The following is a 23,245-nucleotide window of genomic DNA, read 5'->3' on the forward strand; positions in this document are numbered from 1 at the left end:
ATATATACACATATATAATATACACATACATAATATATATACATACATAATGTACGCACATATATAATATAGGTATATACATAATATACACATATATGTAATATACACACATATATAATATATATACATACATACATAATGTACACACATATATAATATACATACATATAATATACACATATACATAATATACACACATATATAATATACACACATATGTAATATACATATATACGTAATATACACATATATACATAATATATACACATATATAAGTATACACACATATATAATATATATACATACATACATACATAATGTACACACATATATAATATACGTATATACATAATATACACATATATGTAATATACACACATATATAATATACATATATAATATACACACATATATAATATACACACATATATAATATACACACATACATAATGTACATTTATACATAATATACACACATATACATAATATACACACATATATAATATACACACATACATAATGTACATTTATACATAATATACACACATATACACAATATACACACATATATAATATACACACATACATAATGTACATTTATACATAATATACACACATATACATAATATACACACATATATAATATACACACATATATAATATACATATATACATAATATACACATATATACATAATATATACACATATAATATACACACATATATAATATATATACATACATAATGTACACACATATATAATATACGTATATACATAATATACACATATGTAATTTACACACATATATAATATACATATATAATATACACACATAAATAATACATATACATACATACATAATATACACACATATATAATATACACACATATAAAATATACATACATACATAATATACACACATATATAATATACACATATACATAATATACACACATATATAATGTACACACATACATAATGTACATTTATACATAATATACACACATATATAATATACACACATATATAATATACATATATACATAATATACACATATATACATAATATATACACATATATAATATACACACATATATAATATATATACATACATAATGTACACACATATATAATATATGTATATACATAATATACACATATATGTAATATACACACATATATAATATACATATATAATATACACACATATATAATATATATACATACATACATAATATACACACATATATAATATACACACATATATAATATACATTCATACATAATATACACACATATATAATATACACACATATATAATATACACGCATATATAATATATATACATACATACATAATATACACACATATATAATATACATACATACATAATATACACATATACATAATATACACACATATATAATGTACACACATACATAATGTACATTTATACATAATATACACACATATACATAATATACACACATACATAATATACATACATACATAATATACACACATATATAATATACACACATATATAATATACACACATATATAATATACACACATATATAATGTACACACATACATAATGTACATTTATACATAATATACACACATATACATAATATACACACATATATAATATACATACATACATAATATACACACATATATAATATACACACATACATAATGTACATTTATACATAATATACACACATATACATAATATACAACATATATAATATACATATATACATAGGCGGCGTGGCGAAGTTGGTAGAGTGGCCGTGCCAGCAATCGGAGGGTTGCTGGTTACTGGGGTTCAATCCCCACCTTCTTCCATCCTCGTCACGTCCGTTGTGTCCTTGGGCAAGACACTTCACCCTTGCTCCTGATGGCTGCTGGTTAGCGCCTTGCATGGCAGCTCCCTCCATCAGTGTGTGAATGTGGAAATAGTGTCAAAGCGCTTTGAGTACCTTGAAGGTGTCAAAGTGCTATACAAGTATATATCATGTATGATCATTATACATACAGCATAACCCATTTATCATGTATGATCATTATACATACAGCATAACCCATTTATCATGTATGATCATTATACATACAGCATAACCCATTTATCATGTATGATCATTATACATACAGCATAACCCATTCATCATGTATGATCATTATACATACAGCATAACCCATATATCATGTATGATCATTATACATACAGCATAACCCATATATCATGTATGATCATTATACATACAGTATAACCCATATATCATGTATGATCATTATACATACAGCATAACCCATTTATCATGTATGATCATTATACATACAGCATAACCCATATATCATGTATGATCATTATACATACAGCATAACCCATTTATCATGTATGATCATTATACATACAGCATAACCCATTTATCATGTATGATCATTATACATACAGCATAACCCATTTATCATGTATGATCATTATACATACAGCATAACCCATTTATCATGTATGATCATTATACATACAGCATAACCCATTTATCATGTATGATCATTATACATACAGCATAACCCATTTATCATGTATGATCATTATACATACAGCATAACCCATTTATCATGTATGATCATTATACATACAGCATAACCCATATATCATGTATGATCATTATACATACAGCATAACCCATTTATCATGTATGATCATTATACATACAGCATAACCCATTTATCATGTATGATCATTATACATACAGCATAACCCATTTATCATGTATGATCATTATACATACAGCATAACCCATTTATCATGTATGATCATTATACATACAGCATAACCCATTTATCATGTATGATCATTATACATACAGCATAACCCATTTATCATGTATGATCATTATACATACAGCAATGTTCATATTTGCTTACTTGGCAAGTTTCACTGCAATAAACACTTCTGCTGGCCATCCACAAGCTTCTGCTTACATTTTTAACCACTCTGCTATTTTACTAAAGTCATATACAAAAGGTAAACATGCTAGGCTGTAGGCCACTAGGAGGTAGCAGCTACACACAAGCTAAGCACACAATAGCACACAAGCTAGAAACACGTCATAAGTGTGAATATGTCAATATAAACAAGTATCAAATCATCAGAGTTGCATATTACTTACACATACAAAGTCTCCAACGCAGAAGTGTATTAGAAAGTATCCAGTAACAAACGTGTCAGCATCATTCAACTAACTTCATGAATTATTGTGACCATTACTTACAGTATATTACTTGTACAATATCACCACTACTACATTACTTACAGTATATTACTTGTACAATATCACCACTACTACATTACTTACAGTATATTACTTGTACAATATCACCACTACTACATTACTTACAATATATTACTTGTACAATATCACCACTACTACATTACTTACAGTATATTACTTGTACAATATCACCACTACTACATTACTTACAGTATATTACTTGTACAATATCACCACTACTACATTACTTACAGTATATTACTTGTACAATATCACCACTACTGCATTACTTACAGTATATTACTTGTACAATATCACTACTACTACATTACTTACAATGTATTACTTGTACAATATCACCACTACTACATTACTTACAGTATATTACTTGTACAATATCACCACTACTACATTACTTACAGTATATTACTTGTACAATATCACCACTACTACATTACTTACAGTATATTACTTGTACAATATCACCACTACTGCATTACTTACAATGTATTACTTGTACAATATCACTACTACTACATTACTTACAATGTATTACTTGTACAATATCACCACTACTACATTACTTACAGTATATTACTTGTACAATATCACCACTACTACATTAATTACAGTATATTACTTGTACAATATCACCACTACTACATTAATTACAGTATATTACTTGTACAATATCACCACTACTACATTACTTACAGTATATTACTTGTACAATATCACCACTACTACATTACTTACAGTATATTACTTGTACAATATCACCACTACTACATTACTTACAGTATATTACTTGTACAATATCACCACTACTACATTACTTACAGTATATTACTTGTACAATATCACAACTACTACATTACTTACAATGTATTACTTGTGCAATATCACTACTACTACATTACTTACAGTATATTACTTGTACAATATCACCACTACTACATTACTTACAGTATATTACTTGTACAATATCACCACTACTACATTACTTACAGTATATTACTTGTACAATATCACCACTACTACATTACTTACAGTATATTACTTGTACAATATCACCACTACTACATTACTTACAGTATATTACTTGTACAATATCACCACTACTACATTACTTACAGTATATTACTTGTACAATATCACCACTACTACATTACTTACAGTATATTACTTGTACAATATCACCACTACTGCATTACTTACAGTATATTACTTGTACAATATCACTACTACTACATTACTTACAATGTATTACTTGTACAATATCACCACTACTACATTACTTACAGTATATTACTTGTACAATATCACCACTACTACATTACTTACAGTATATTACTTGTACAATATCACCACTACTACATTACTTACAGTATATTACTTGTACAATATCACCACTACTGCATTACTTACAATGTATTACTTGTACAATATCACTACTACTACATTACTTACAATGTATTACTTGTACAATATCACCACTACTACATTACTTACAGTATATTACTTGTACAATATCACCACTACTACATTAATTACAGTATATTACTTGTACAATATCACCACTACTACATTAATTACAGTATATTACTTGTACAATATCACCACTACTACATTACTTACAGTATATTACTTGTACAATATCACCACTACTACATTACTTACAGTATATTACTTGTACAATATCACCACTACTACATTACTTACAGTATATTACTTGTACAATATCACCACTACTACATTACTTACAGTATATTACTTGTACAATATCACAACTACTACATTACTTACAATGTATTACTTGTGCAATATCACTACTACTACATTACTTACAGTATATTACTTGTACAATATCACCACTACTACATTACTTACAGTATATTACTTGTACAATATCACCACTACTACATTACTTACAGTATATTACTTGTACAATATCACTACTACTACATTACTTACAGTATATTACTTGTACAATATCACCACTACTACATTACTTACAGTATATTACTTGTACAATATCACCACTACTACATTACTTACAGTATATTACTTGTACAATATCACCACTACTACATTACTTACAGTATATTACTTGTACAATATCACCACTACTACATTACTTACAGTATATTACTTGTACAATATCACTACTACTACATTACTTACAGCCTATTACTTGTACAATATCACCACTACTACATTACTTACAGTATATTACTTGTACAATATCACCACTACTACATTACTTACAGTATATTACTTGTACAATATCACCACTACTACATTACTTACAGTATATTACTTGTACAATATCACCACTACTACATTACTTACAGTATATTACTTGTACAATATCACCACTACTACATTACTTACAGTATATTACTTGTACAATATCACCACTACTACATTACTTACAGTATATTACTTGTACAATATCACTACTACTACATTACTTACAGTATATTACTTGTACAATATCACCACTACTACATTACTTACAGTATATTACTTGTACAATATCACCACTACTGCATTACTTACAGTATATTACTTGTACAATATCACCACTACTACATTACTTACAGTATATTACTTGTACAATATCACTACTACTACATTACTTACAGTATATTACTTGTACAATATCACTACTACTACATTACTTACAGTATATTACTTGTACAATATCACCACTACTACATTACTTACAGTATATTACTTGTACAATATCACCACTACTACATTACTTACAGTATTTTACTTGTACAATATCACCACTACTACATTACTTACAGTATATTACTTGTACAATATCACCACTACTACATTACTTACAGTATATTACTTGTACAATATCACTACTACTACATTACTAGAGTATAGTACAATAAGGGGTGTGTACATGCAGGTGACTATGTGGTGATGACGGTGTACTTTGTTACTACTACTACTAGAGTATAGTACAATAAGGTGAGTGTACTTTGTTACTACTACTACTAGAGTATAGTGCAATAAGGCGAGTGTACTTTGTTACTACTACTACTAGAGTATAGTACAATAAGGGGTGTGTACATGCAGGTGACTACGTGGGGATGACGGTGTACTTTGTTACTACTACTACTAGAGTATAGTACAATAAGGGGTGTGTACATGCAGGTGACTATGTGGTGATGACGGTGTACTTTGTTACTACTACTACTAGAGTATAGTACAATAAGCGGTGTGTACATGCAGGTGACTACGTGGTGATGACGGTGTACTTTGTTACTACTACTACTAGAGTATAGTACAATAAGGGGTGTGTACATGCAGGTGACTACGTGGTGATGACGGTGTACTTTGTTACTACTACTACTAGAGTATAGTACAATAAGGGGTGTGTACATGCAGGTGACTACGTGGTGATGACGGTGTACTTTGTTACTACTACTACTAGAGTATAGTACAATAAGGGGTGTGTACATGCAGGTGACTACGTGGTGATGACGGTGTACTTTGTTACTACTACTACTAGAGTATAGTACAATAAGGGGTGTGAACATGCAGGTGACTACGGTGTACTTTGTTACTACTACTACTAGAGTATAGTACAATAAGGGGTGTGTACATGCAGGTGACTACGTGGTGATGACGGTGTACTTTGTTACTACTACTACTAGAGTATAGTACAATAAGGGGTGTGAACATGCAGGTGACTACGGTGTACTTTGTTACTACTACTACTAGAGTATAGTACAATAAGGGGTGTGTACATGCAGGTGACTACGTGGTGATGACGTGTACTTTGTTACTACTAGAGTATAGTACAATACGGGGTGTGTACATGCAGGTGACTACGTGGTGATGACGGTGTACTTTGTTACTACTAGAGTATAGTACAATAAGGGGTGTGTACATGCAGGTGACTACGTGGTGATGACGGTGTACTTTGTTACTACTACTACTACTAGAGTATAGTACAATAAGGGGTGTGTACATGCAGGTGACTACGTGGTGATGACGGTGTACTTTGTTACTACTACTACTACTAGAGTATAGTACAATAAGGGGTGTGTACATGCAGGTGACTACGTGGGGATGACGGTGTACTTTGTTACTACTACTACTAGAGTATAGTACAATAAGGGGTGTGTACATGCAGGTGACTACGTGGTGATGACGGTGTACTTTGAGCTGAGTCGGCGTATGGGCTACTTCACCATCCAGACCTACATCCCCTGCATCCTGACTGTGGTTCTGTCCTGGGTCTCCTTCTGGATCAAGAAGGACGCCACTCCTGCCAGGACTGCTTTAGGTTGGTTTTCTTGTCCTTCTTGTTGTTGTTGTTGTGGTGGTGGTTGTTATTGTGGTGGTTGTTGTTGTGGTGGTGGTGGTTGTTGTTTGTCTTGCTCTGTCCGATGCCTCCTTTATCTCATCTCCTTCTCTCTCAGCGTATTGTTGTGGTGGTTGTTGTTATTGTTGTTGTTGTTGTTGTTGTTCATGCTCTGTCTGCTGCTGCCTTCTCATTCCTTTATCTCATCTTGCTGGACACTTGCTGGACTCACTCCATCTGCTTCTTCTCTCTCTTTGGGCTTTTGGTGGTTCTTGATGTTATTGTGGTGGTTCTTGTTGTTATTGTGGTGGTTCTTGATGTTATTGTGGTGGTTCTTGTTGTTATTGTGGTGGTTCTTGTTGTTATTGTGGTGGTTCTTGATGTTATTGTGGTGGTTCTTGATGTTATTGTGGTGGTTCTTGATGTTATTGTGGTGGTTCTTGATGTTATTGTGGTGGTTCTTGATGTTATTGTGGTTGTTGTTATTGTGGCTGTTAATGTGGGTTTTGTTTTTGTTGTGGCTGTTGTCGTGGTTGTTTGTGTTGTGGCTGTTGTAGTGGTGGTGGTTGTTTGTGTTGTGGCTGTTGTAGTGGTGGTGGTTGTTTGTGTTGTGGCTGTTGTAGTGGTTGTTTCTGTTGTGGCTGTTGTAGTGGTGGTGGTTGTTTGTGTTGTGGCTGTTGTAGTGGTGGTGGTTGTTTGTGTTGTGGCTGTTGTAGTGGTTGTTTCTGTTGTGGCTGTTGTAGTGGTGGTGGTTGTTTGTGTTGTGGCTGTTGTAGTGGTGGTGGTTGTTTCTGTTGTGGCTGTTGTAGTGGTGGTGGTTGTTTGTGTTGTGGCTGTTGTAGTGGTGGTGGTTGTTTGTGTTGTGGCGGTTGTTTGTGTTGTGACTGTTGTAGTGGTGGTGGTTGTTTGTGTTGTGGCTGTTGTAGTGGTTGTTTCTGTTGTGGCTGTTGTAGTGGTGGTGGTTGTTTGTGTTGTGGCTGTTGTTGTGGTGGTGGTTGTTTTTGTTGTGGCTGTTGCCGTGGTTGTTTCTGTTGTGTCTGTTGTAGTGGTGGTGGTTGTTTTTGTTGTGGCTGTTGTTGTGGTGGTGGTTGTTTGTGTTGTGGCTGTTGTTGTGGTGGTGGTTGTTTGTGTTGTGGCTGTTGTTGTGGTGGTGGTTGTTTGTGTTGTGGCTGTTGTTGTGGTGGTGGTTGTTTGTGTTGTGGCTGTTGTCGTGGTGGAGGTTGTTTGTGTTGTGGCTGTTGTCGTGGTGGAGGTTGTTTTTGTTGTGGCTGTTGTCGTGGTGGTGGTGGTTGTTTTAGTGTGGCTGTTGTCGTGGTGGTGGTGGTCGTTTTTGTTGTGGCTGTTGTCGTGGTGGTGGTGGTTGTTTTAGTGTGGCTGTTGTCGTGGTGGTGGTCGTTTTTGTTGTGGCTGTTGTCGTGGTGCAGTCCTGTGGAACTTTCTGCTCAGCTAAGTTATTTTTTTTGTCTTTTCATTTTTCTAAATCACACCTTCATTTTGCTAAAAGAAAAAGAGAAAAAAAAGAAAATTAAAAAAACTATTCATGATATTTTATAACAAGTTTATTATTTAAATGTAATAATGCTGTGGAGTGCATGAGAAAGTGCAAGGGAAAACCACGCCCTCTTTGACCGCATGGGCAAGTATTTTGTACAACACAACCAATAAGTATAAGTAGTACACATGGTAGGACTTAAGTAGTACACATAGTAGTGTTTAAAGTAGTACACATAGTAGGACTTAAGTAGTAAACATAGTAGTGTTTAAAGTAGTACACATAGTAGTGTTTAAAGTAGTAAACATAGTAGGACTTAAGTAGTAAACATAGTAGTGTTTAAAGTAGTACACATAGTAGGACTTAAGTAGTACACATAGTAGGACTTAAGTAGTAAACATAGTAGTGTTTAAAGTAGTACACATAGTAGTGTTTAAAGTAGTAAACATAGTAGGACTTAAGTAGTAAACATAGTAGTGTTTAAAGTAGTACACATAGTAGGACTTAAGTAGTAAACATAGTAGTGTTTAAAGTAGTACACATAGTAGTGTTTAAAGTAGTACACATAGTAGTGTTTAAAGTAGTACACATAGTAGTGTTTAAAGTAGTAAACATAGTAGTGTTTAAATCAGTAAACATAGTAGTGTTTAAAGCAGTAAACATAGTAGTCTTTAAAGTAGTATACACTGTAGAGATTAAAGTAGTCCACTCAGTTGTTTTTAAAGTAGTACACTTAGTAGGGTTCAAGTAGTACACATAGTAGTGTTTCAAGTAGTACACATAGTAGTGTTTCAAGTAGTATACATAGTGGTGTTTCAAGTAGTATACACAGTAGAGATTAAAGTAGTACACACAGTAGTTTTTAAAGTAGTACACGTAGTAGTATTTCAAATAGTACACATAGTAGTGTTTTGTATTGTTTATAGTAGTACACATAGTATTTGTTAAAGAAGTAATAGTATTATTTAAAGTTTTACACATAGTATTGTTACAACAATAATATGTGTACTACATTAACACTGTTAGGTTTACTACGTTGAACACTACCATGTGTACTACTTAAAACACTACTATAAGTAGTACACATAGTGTTTTAAGTATAACTGTTATTACTGTGAATGATTCATGTCAATATAATAGTATATCATCAATAATTATAACTAATATTGTGTATGATTTATGTCATTAACTACAGTACTTACCATGACCACTACACAATATTTATAGTTTATAGTTATTATTAATAATAATAATGATGTGTTAAAGGTTTAACTACAGTACTTACCATGACCACTACATAATATTTATAGTATATTATTATTAATAATAAATATGTTACAGGTATAACTACAGTACTTACCATGACCACTACATAATATTTATAGTTTATAGTTATTAATAATAATAATGATGTGTTAAAGGTTTAACTACAGTACTTACCATGACCACTACATAATATTTATAGTATATTATTATTAATAATAAATGTGTTACAGGTATAACTACAGTACTTACCATGACCACTACGTAATATTTATAGTATATTATTATTAATAATAAATATGTTACAGGTATAACTACAGTACTTACCATGACCACTACATAATATTTATAGTATATTATTATTAATAATAAATATGTTACAGGTATAACTACAGTACTTACCATGACCACTACATAATATTTATAGTTTATAGTTATTAATAATAATAATAATGTGTTAAAGGTTTAACTACAGTACTTACCATGACCACTACATAATATTTATAGTATATTATTATTAATAATAAACATGTTACAGGTATAACTACAGTACTTACCATGACCACTACATAATATTTATATTATATTAATAATAATAATGTGTTACAGGTATAACTACAGTACTTACCATGACCACTACATAATATTTATATTATAGTAATAATAATAATAATGTGTTGCAGGTATAACTTCGGTACTTACCATTACCACTACATTATATTTATATTATATTATTATTGTTAATAATGTGTTACAGGTATAACTACAGTAGTTACCATGACAAATACATAATATATATAGTATATTATTATTAATAATGTGTTACAAGTATAACTACATTACTTACAATGACCACTACATAATGTTTATAGTATATTATTATTAATAATAATATGTTAAAGGTATAACTACAGTACATACTATGACCACTACATAATATTTATAATAACAATAATAATAATGATAATAATGTATTACAGGTATATATACAGTACTTACCATGACCACTACATAATATTTATAGTATATTGATAATAATAATAATAAATTCATAAATAATATTAGTAATTTGTTACAGGTATAACTACAGTACTTACCATTAGCACTACATAATATTTATAGTATATTATTATTAATAATAATGTGTTGAAGGTATAACCACAATACTTACCATGACCACTACATAATATTTATAATTATTAATAATAATAATAATGTGTTATAGGTATAACTACAGTACTTACCATGACCACTACATAATATTAATAGTATTAATAATGTGTTACACGTATAACTACAGTACTTACCATGACCACTACATAATATTTATAGTATATTAATAATAATAATGTGTTACAGGTATAACTACAGTACTTACCATGACCACTACATATTTATAGTATATTATTATTATTAATAATGTGTTACAGGTATAACTACAGTACTTACCATGACCACTACATAATATTTATAGTATATTAATAATAATAATGTGTTACAGGTATAACTACAGTACTTACCATGACCACTACATATTTATAGTATATTATAATTATTAATAATGTGTTACAGGTATAACTACAGTACTTACCATGACCACTACATAATATTGATAGTATATTAATAATAATAATGTGTTACAGGTATAACTACAGTACTTACCATGACCACTACATAATATTAATAGTATTAATAATGTGTTACACGTATAACTACAGTACTTACCATGACAAATACATAATATTAATTGTATTAATAATGTGTTACAGGTATAACTACAGTACTTACCATGACCACTACATAATATTTATAGTATATTAATAATAATAATAATGTGTTACAGGTATAACTACAGTACTTACCATGACCACTACATATTATAGTATATTATTATTATTAATAATGTGTTACAGGTATAACTACAGTACTTACCATGACCACTACATAATATTTATAGTATATTAATAATAATAATAATGTGTTACAGGTATAACTACAGTACTTACCATGACCACTACATATTTATAGTATATTATTATTAATAATGTGTTACAGGTATAACTACAGTACTTACCATGACCATTACATATTTATAGTATATTATTATTATTAATAATGTGTTACAGGTATAACTACAGTACTTACCATGACCACTACATATTTATAGCATATTATTATTTTTAATAATGTGTTACAGGTATAACTACAGTACTTACCATGACCACTACATAATATTGACAGTATATTAATAATAATAATAATGTGTTACAGGTATAACTACAGTACTTACCATGACAAATACATAATATTAATAGTATTAATAATGTGTTACAGGTATAACTACAGTACTCACCATGACAAATACATAATATTTATAGTATATTATTATTATTAATAATGTGTTACAGGTATAACTACAGTACTTACCATGACCACTACATAATATTTATAGTATATTATTATTATTAATAATGTGTTACAGGTATAACTACAGTACTTACCATGACCACTACATAATATTTATAATTATTAATAATAATAATAATGTGTTATAGGTATAACTACAGTACTTACCATGACCACTACATATTTATAGTATATTATTATTATTAATAATGTGTTACAGGTATAACTACAGTACTTACCATGACCACTACATATTTATAGTAAATTATTATTTTTAATAATGTGTTACAGGTATAACTACAGTACTTACCATGACCACTACATATTTATAGCATATTATTATTATTAATAATGTGTTACAGGTATAACTACAGTACTTACCATGACCACTACATAATATTTATAATTATTAATAATAATAATAATGTGTTATAGGTATAACTACAGTACTTACCATGACCACTACATAATATTTATAGTATATTAATAATAATAATAATAATAATGTGTTACAGGTATAACTACAGTACTTACCATGACCACTACATATTTATAGTATATTATTATTATTAATAATGTGTTACAGGTATAACTACAGTACTTACCATGACCACTACATAATATTTATAGTATATTAATAATAATAATGTGTTACAGGTATAACTACAGTACTTACCATGACCACTACATATTTATAGTATATTATTATTATTAATAATGTGTTACAGGTATAACTACAGTACTTACCATGACCACTACATATTTATAGCATATTATTATTATTAATAATGTGTTACAGGTATAACTACAGTACTTACCATGACCACTACATAATATTGATAGTATATTAATAATAATAATAATGTGTTACAGGTATAACTACAGTACTTACCATGACCACTACATAATATTTATATTATAGTAATAATAATAATAATGTGTTACTGGTATAACTACAGTACTTACCATTACCACTACATTACATTTATATTATTATTGTTAATAATGTGTTACAGGTATAACTACAGTACTCACCATGACAAATACATAATATATATAGTATATTATTATTAATAATGTGTTACAAGTATAACTACAGTACTTACAATGACCACTACATAATGTTTATAGTATATTATTATTAATAATAATGTGTTAAAGGTATAACTACAGTACTTACCATGACCACTACATAATATGTATAATAACAATGATAATAATGTATTACAGGTATAACTACAGTACATACCATGACCACTACATAATATTTATAGTATATTGATAATAATAAATTGATAAATAATATTAATAATTTGTTACAGGTATAACTACAGTACTTACCATTAGCACTACATAATATTTATAGTATATTATTATTAATAATGATGTGTTAAAGGTATAACCACAATACTTACCATGACCACTACATAATATTTATAATTATTAATAATAATAATGTGTTACAAGTATAACTACAGTACTTACCATGACCACTAAATATTTATAATTATTAATAATAATAATAATAATAATGTGTTACAGGTATAACTACAGTACTTACCATGACCACTACATAATATTTATAGTATATTAATAATAATAATAATGTGTTACAGGTATAACTACAGTACTTACCATGACCACTACATATTTATAGTATATTATTATTATTAATAATGTGTTACAGGTATAACTACAGTACTTACCATGACCACTACATAATATTTATAATTATTAATAATAATAATGTGTTACAAGTATAACTACAGTACTTACCATGACCACTACATAATATTTATATTATAGTAATAATAATAATAATGTGTTACTGGTATAACTACAGTACTTACCATTACCACTACATTACATTTATATTATTATTGTTAATAATGTGTTACAGGTATAACTACAGTAGTTACCATGACAAATACATAATATATATAGTATATTATTATTAATAATGTGTTACAAGTATAACTACAGTACTTACAATGACCACTACATAATGTTTATAGTATATTATTATTAATAATAATGTGTTAAAGGTATAACTACAGTACTTACCATGACCACTACATCATATTTATAATAACAATAATAATAATGATAATAATGTATTACAGGTATAACTACAGTACATACCATGACCACTACATAATATTTATAGTATATTGATAATAATAATAATAAATTGATAAATAATATTAATAATTTGTTACAGGTATAACTACAGTACTTACCATTAGCACTACATAATATTTATAGTATATTATTATTAATAATAATGTGTTAAAGGTATAACCACAATACTTACCATGACCACTACATAATATTTATAATTACCGTATTTCCTTGAATAGCCGCAGGGGCGCTAATTAATTTAAAGGCCTACTGAAAGCCACTACTACCGACCACGCAGTCTGATAGTTTATATATCAATGATGAAATCTTAACATTATAACACATGCCAATACGGCCGGGTTAACTTATAAAGTGACATTTTAAATTTGCCGCTAAACTTCCGGTTCGAAACGCCTCTGAGGATGACGTATGCGTGTGACGTAGCCCGGCGAACACGGGTATGCCTTCCACATTGAAGCCGATACGAAAAAGCTCTGTTTTCATTTCATAATTCCACAGTATTCTGGACATCTGTGTTCGTGAATCTGTTTCAATCATGTTCATTGCATTATGGAGAAGGAAGCCGAGCAAGCAAAGAAGAAAGTTGTCGGTGCGAAATGGACGTATTTTTCGAACGTAGTCAGCCACAACAGTACACAGCCGGCGCTTCTTTGTTTACATTCCCGAAAGATGCAGTCAAGATGGAAGAACTCGGATAACAGAGACTCTAACCAGGAGGACTTTTGATTTGGATACACAGACGCCTGTAGAGAACTGGGACAACACAGACTCTTACCAGGATTACTTTGATTTGGATGACAAAGACGCAGACGTGCTACTGTGAGTATGCAGCTTTGGCTTTTTTTTGCGTATGTACGTAACTTTTTTTAAAATATATAAGCTTTATGAACCTTGGGTTAGGTGAACGGTCTTTTGGGCTGAGTGATTGTGTGTGTTGATCATGTGTTTGAATTGTATTGGCGTGTTCTATGGAGCTAGGAGCTAGCAGAGGAGCTAGGAGCTAGCATAACACGTACCGTACCGTACGTGCGCGTCACGTACGTAACTTTTTAAAAATATATAAGCTTTATGAACCTTGGGTTAGGTGAACGGTCTTTTGGGCTGAGTGATTGTGTGTGTTGATCGGGTGTTTGAATTGTATTGGCGTGTTCTATGGAGCTAGGAGCTAGCAGAGGAGCTAGGAGCTAGCATAACAAACACGCAGGTGTTATTATGCAGGATTAATTTGTGGCATATTAAATATAAGCCTGGTTGTGTTGTGGCTAATAGAGTATATATATGTCTTGTGTTTATTTACTGTTGTAGTCATTCCCAGCTGAATATCAGGTACCGTGAGTATGCAGCCTTGGCTGCTAAACATTCGATAACTTGACCGTATGTGCGCGTCACGTACGTAACTTTTTAAAAATATATAAGCTTTATGAACCTTGGGTTAGGTAAACGGTCTTTTGGGCTGAGTGATTGTGTGTGTTGATCAGGTGTTTGAATTGTATTGGCGTGTTCTATGGAGCTAGGAGCTAGCAGAGGAGCTAGGAGCTAGCATAACAAACACGCAGGTGTTTTTATGCAGGATTAATTTGTGGCATATTAAATATAAGCCTGGTTGTGTTGTGGCTAATAGAGTATATATATGTCTTGTGTTTATTTACTGTTGTAGTCATTCCCAGCTGAATATCAGGTCACCCCCGGCTCTCACAGCATCTTCCCTATCTGAATAGCTTCAACTCCCCACTAGTCCTTCACTTGCACTTTACTCATCCACAAATCTTTCATCCTCGCTCAAATTAATGGGGAAATTGTCGCTTTCTCGGTCCGAATCTCTCTCACTTCATGCGGCCATCATTGTAAACAATAGGGAACTTTGCGTATATGTTCAACTGACTACGTCACGCTACTTCCGGTAGGTGCAAGCCTCTTTTTTATCAGATACCAAAAGTTGCAATCTTTATCGTCGTTGTTCTATACTAAATCCTTTCAGCAAAAATATGGCAATATCGCGAAATGATCAAGTATGACACATAGAATAGATCTGCTATCCCCGTTTAAATAAAAAAAATTCATTTCAGTAGGTCTTTAAAACCTCTTCTCACTCCTGCGGTTACCAAAACCATGCGGAATGAGCAAGCATGCTCTAATTATTTTAAAACCTCTTCTCACTCCGGCGCATACCTTATCATTAAAAACACATTTAATAAAAAAAACGTTATTATGATCTTACCTTTACTTGTAGATGGGTCCATGTGCAGCTGCTTCTGATCAAAGGCAGTCTTTCTCATCTTTCTTCAATTTTAAAAGTCTCTGGAGATATTCCTTTAATTATTACCTCCTGCTTCGATTGAAAGTCCAGTTTAGAAAACGGTTTTTTTTTAGATATGTAATCCTCCATGTTAAAAGTGCAAGCAAACAATTGCTGCATGCTTGCTGCTTGTTGTCTTCTTCTGCAGTACCTGTCTCCTGCAGTACTGGTAGTCGCAAGAAGGATCACTAGCGCCCTCTACCACCTGGAGGCGGGAGTCATTTAATGACTCATATTTGACCCGGCGGAAGTGCCAAGCATGCGCTAATTATTTTGCGAAACGAGTTTGACCCGGCTGTAATTCTAGGCAGGCGAATACTATATTCCCGGCGCCAATTCAAGGAAATACGGTATTAATAATAATAATGTGTTACAAGTATAACTACAGTACTTACCATGACCACTACATAATATTTATAATTATTAATAATAATATGTTACAGGTATAACTACAGTACTTACCATTAGCACTACATAATATTTATAGATTATTATTATTAATAATAATAATGTGTTAAAGGTATAACCACAATACTTACCATGACCACTACATAATATTTATAATTATTAATAATAATAATGTGTTACAAGTATAACTACAGTACTTACCATGACCACTACATAATATTTATAGTATATTAATAATAATAATGTGTTACAGGTATAACTACAGTACTTACCATGACCACTACATATTTATAGTATATTATTATTATTAATAATGTGTTACAGGTATAACTACAGTACTTACCATGACCACTACATAATATTGATAGTATATTAATAATAATAATAATGTGTTACAGGTATAACTACAGTACTTACCATGACAAATACATAATATTAATAGTATTAATAATGTGTTACAGGTATAACTACAGTACTTACCATGACCACTACATAATATTGATAGTATATTAATAATAATAATAATGTGTTACAGGTATAACTACAGTACTTAACATGACAAATACATAATATTAATAGTATTAATAATGTGTTACAGGTATAACTACAGTACTTACCATTACCACTACATAATATTTATAGTATATTAATAATAATAATAATGTGTTACAGGTATAACTACAGAACTTACCATGACCACTACATATTTATAGTATATTATTATTATTAATAATGTGTTACAGGTATAACTACAGTACTTACCATGACCACTACATAATATTGATAATATATATTAATAATAATAATAATGTGTTACGGGTATAACTACACTACTTACCATGACCACTACATAATATTTATATTATAGTAATAATAATAATAATGTGTTACTGGTATAACTACAGTACTTACCATTACCACTACATTACATTTATATTATTATTGTTAATAATGTGTTACAGGTATAACTACAGTAGTTACCATGACAAATACATAATATATATCGTATATTATTATTAATAATGTGTTACAAGTATAACTACAGTACTTACAATGACCACTACATAATGTTTATAGTATATTATTATTAATAATAATGTGTTAAAGGTATAACTACAGTACTTACCATGACCACTACATAATATTTATAATAACAATAATAATAATGATAATAATGTATTACAGGTATAACTACAGTACATACCATGACCACTACATAATATTTATAGTATATTGATAATAATAATAATAATAAATTGATAAATAATATTAATAATTTGTTACAGGTATAACTACAGTACTTACCATTAGCACTACATAATATTTATAGTATATTATTATTAATAATAATGTGTTAAAGGTATAACCACAATACTTACCATGACCACTACATAATATTTATAATTATTAATAATAATAATGTGTTACAAGTATAACTACAGTACTTACCATGACCACTACATAATATTTATAATTATTAATAATAATAATAATAATAATATGTTACAGGTATAACTACAGTACTTACCATTAGCACTACATAATATTTATAGATTATTATTATTATTAATAATAATGTGTTAAAGGTATAACCACAATACTTACCATGACCACTACATAATATTTATAATTATTAATAATAATAATAATGTGTTACAAGTATAACTACAGTACTTACCATGACCACTACATAATATTTATATTATAGTAATAATAATAATAATGTGTTACTGGTATAACTACAGTACTTACCATTACCACTACATTACATTTATATTATTATTGTTAATAATGTGTTACAGGTATAACTACAGTAGTTACCATGACAAATACATAATATATATAGTATATTATTATTAATAATGTGTTACAAGTATAACTACAGTACTTACAATGACCACTACATAATGTTTATAGTATATTATTATTAATAATAATGTGTTAAAGGTATAACTACAGTACTTACCATGACCACTACATAATATGTATAATAACAATAATAACAATGATAATAATGTATTACAGGTATAACTACAGTACATACCATGACCACTACATAATATTTATAGTATATTGATAATAATAATAATAAATTGATAAATAATATTAATAATTTGTTACAGGTATAACTACAGTACTTACCATTAGCACTACATAATATTTATAGTATATTATTATTAATAATAATGTGTTAAAGGTATAACCACAATACTTACCATGACCACTACATAATATTTATAATTATTAATAATAATAATGTGTTACAAGTATAACTACAGTACTTACCATGACCACTACATAATATTTATAATTATTAATAATAATAATAATAATATGTTACAGGTATAACTACAGTACTTACCATTAGCACTACATAATATTTATAGATTATTATTATTATTAATAATAATGTGTTAAAGGTATAACCACAATACTTACCATGACCACTACATAATATTTATAATTATTAATAATAATAATGTGTTACAAGTATAACTACAGTACTTACCATGACCACTACATAATATGTATAGTATATTAATAATAATAATGTGTTACAGGTATAACTACAGTACTTACCATGACCACTACATAATATTTATAGTATATTAATAATAATAATGTGTTACAGGTATAACTACAGTACTTACCATGACCACTACATATTTATAGTATATTATTATTATTAATAATGTGTTACAGGTATAACTACAGTACTTACCATGACCACTACATAATATTGATAGTATATTAATAATAATAATAATGTGTTACAGGTATAACTACAGTACTTACCATGACAAATACATAATATTAATAGTATTAATAATGTGTTACAGGTATAACTACAGTACTTACCATGACCACTACATAATATTGATAGTATATTAATAATAATGTGTTACAGGTATAACTACAGTACTTAACATGACAAATACATAATATTAATAGTATTAATAATGTGTTACAGGTATAACTACAGTACTTACCATGACCACTACATAATATTTATAGTATATTATTATTATTAATAATGTGTTACAGGTATAACTACAGTACTTACCATGACCACTACATAATATTGATAGTATATTAATAATAATAATAATGTGTTACAGGTATAACTACAGTACTTAACATGACAAATACATAATATTAATAGTATTAATAATGTGTTACAGGTATAACTACAGTACTTACCATGACAAATACATAATATTAATAGTATTAATAATGTGTTACAGGTATAACTACAGTACTTACCATGACAAATACATAATATTAATAGTATTAATAATGTGTTACAGGTATAACTACAGTACTTACCATGACAAATACATAATATTAATAGTATTAATAATGTGTTACAGGTATAACTACAGTACTTACCATGACCACGCTGAGCACGGTGGCGAGGACGTCGTTGCCCAGAGTTTCTTACGTCACCGCCATGGATCTTTTTGTCACCGTCTGCTTCCTGTTTGTGTTTGCGGCCCTGATGGAGTACGCCACCTTGAACTACTACTCCTACAGCACACGCAGGCTGCCTTGCCTGGACAGGAAGAGACACGTGAGTCATCATCAACATCATCATCATCATCACCTTCTGGCCAGAAAATGTTTCTAGAAGCAGGAACTAAATGTCTTAGAAATGAACTAGTGCCGGGCGATACGGCTGAACACTATCATGATACCAGTGGTCAATATCAATAATTATGAATAATTTATAATAACATTTAATATTTACGTCTTGATCATTTTAAGCGTGTACAACATTCACTTTTTTCAACGACATCACTGATTATTTCTCACTGCAGCCTTCATGAGAGATAATAGATGATCACTTACTGTACAAGGTCTGCTGTCATTAGGATGCCGACTGCTAGGATGTTCATATATTCCCATTTAGATGAAGAATGACCCGTAATCCTCACCAAGAACCAGGAAACTAGCGTATTTTCATGTCGTTCTCAGTCTAAATTGGCTGTCAAAGTTTACCAACTTGTCGGAATACATCCTCAGCCTTCTATTATCCAGGTGAGAGGCATGATATACAGTGGTGGTCAAAAGTTTACATACACTTGTAAAGAACATAATGTCATGGCTGTCTTGAGTTTCCAATCATTTCTATAACTCTTAATTTTTTTGTGATAGAGTGATTGGAGCACATACTTGTTGCTCACACGGTAGTTGTGGTGTTCCTGGGACCTTTTCTCCTCCAAACATATTGCTGGGTGTTGTGGACAAACAGCTCAATTTTTGTTTCATCGGACTACAAAACTTTCCTCCAAAATGTCTTATCTTTGTCCATGTGATCAGCAGAAACTTTAGAGGAGCCTTAAGGTGTGGCTTCTGGAGCAAGGGGTTCCTTCTTGCATGGTAGCCTCTCAGTCCATGGTGATGCAAAACACGCTTGACTGTGGACACTGACACCTGTGTTCCAGCAGCTTCCAATTCATTGCAGACCTGCTTTTTGGTGGTTCTCGGTTGACTCTTGATCATCCTGACCAATTTCCTCTCAGCAGTAGGTGGTAGCTTGCGTTTTCTTCCTGATCGTGGCAGTGACAGAACTGTGCCATGCACTTTATATTTACAAATGTCTGCACAGTTGCTCTTGGGACCTTAAGCTATAAATACAGCATTATTCACATGTGAATAACATAAATACAGTCGATCATACAGCATTATGCACATGTGAATAATGCTGTATAATAGACTGTATTTATATTATTCACATGTGAATAATGCTGTATAATAGACTGTATTTATATTATTTACATGTGAATAATGCTGTATAATAGACTGCATTTATGTTATTCACATGTCTATTATACAGAATTATTCACATGTGAATAACATAAGTACAGTCTATTATACAGCATTATTCACATGTAAATAATATAAATACAGTCTATTATACAACATTATTCACATGTGAATAACATAAGTACAGTCTATTATACAGCATTATTCACATGTAAATAATATAAATACAGTCTATTATACAACATTATTCACATGTGAATAACAAATACAGTCTATCATACAGCATTATTCACATGTGAATAATATAAATACAGTCTATTATACAGCATTATTCACATGTGAATAATATAAATACAGTCTATTATACATTTAAGTACAGTCAAAAAGGAATTTACGAATTCAAATACATTTAAAAAATCCATCCGTCGTCATGGGTTTCATAATGATGCTGATGGCTGCTTTCCAAGTCAAAATGAAAATGGCTAAGGTAACTCCGCTCTTCAAAAGTGACAGCAAACACGCTTTCACCAATTACAGACCAATCTCTCTTTTGCCTCACTTCTCAAAAATCTTAGAGAAACTATTTAACTCTCGACTTGAATCTTTTCTTGAGAAGCATCATATAATCAATGACGGTCAGTATGGCTTTAGGTCCAGATGAACAACCTCAATGGCGATAACTGAAGTTTTGAAGAAATGACTAATGCATAAAAGATATGCAGTTGGTATTTTTATTGATCTAAAGAAAGCCTTTGATACCATTAATCATTCAATTCTACTAGATCAAATGGCAAGATATGGAATTAGGGGGCTGGCTGGTGACTGCTTAAAAAGTTATTTAACAGGGA

The 23,245-nt window shown here is 30.2% G+C and overlaps 1 protein-coding gene across 4 annotated transcripts in view; it reads left to right on the top strand.

Annotated features, from left to right (window-relative positions):
• Positions 1-23,245, top strand: part of LOC133644664 (gamma-aminobutyric acid receptor subunit gamma-3) — a 150,698-nt gene that overhangs the window by 119,198 nt on the left and 8,255 nt on the right. For all 4 annotated transcript variants that reach the window (XM_062039338.1, XM_062039340.1, XM_062039339.1 and 1 more), the window contains 2 exons: positions 7,453-7,605; positions 21,002-21,201. In XM_062039338.1, the coding sequence (XP_061895322.1) occupies positions 7,453-7,605; positions 21,002-21,201 (353 nt within the window). The remainder of the gene's footprint in view (positions 1-7,452; positions 7,606-21,001; positions 21,202-23,245) is intronic.

The sequence above is a fragment of the Entelurus aequoreus genome, linkage group LG27, assembly GCF_033978785.1.
Source record: "Entelurus aequoreus isolate RoL-2023_Sb linkage group LG27, RoL_Eaeq_v1.1, whole genome shotgun sequence".
Taxonomy (NCBI): Eukaryota; Metazoa; Chordata; class Actinopteri; order Syngnathiformes; family Syngnathidae; genus Entelurus; species Entelurus aequoreus.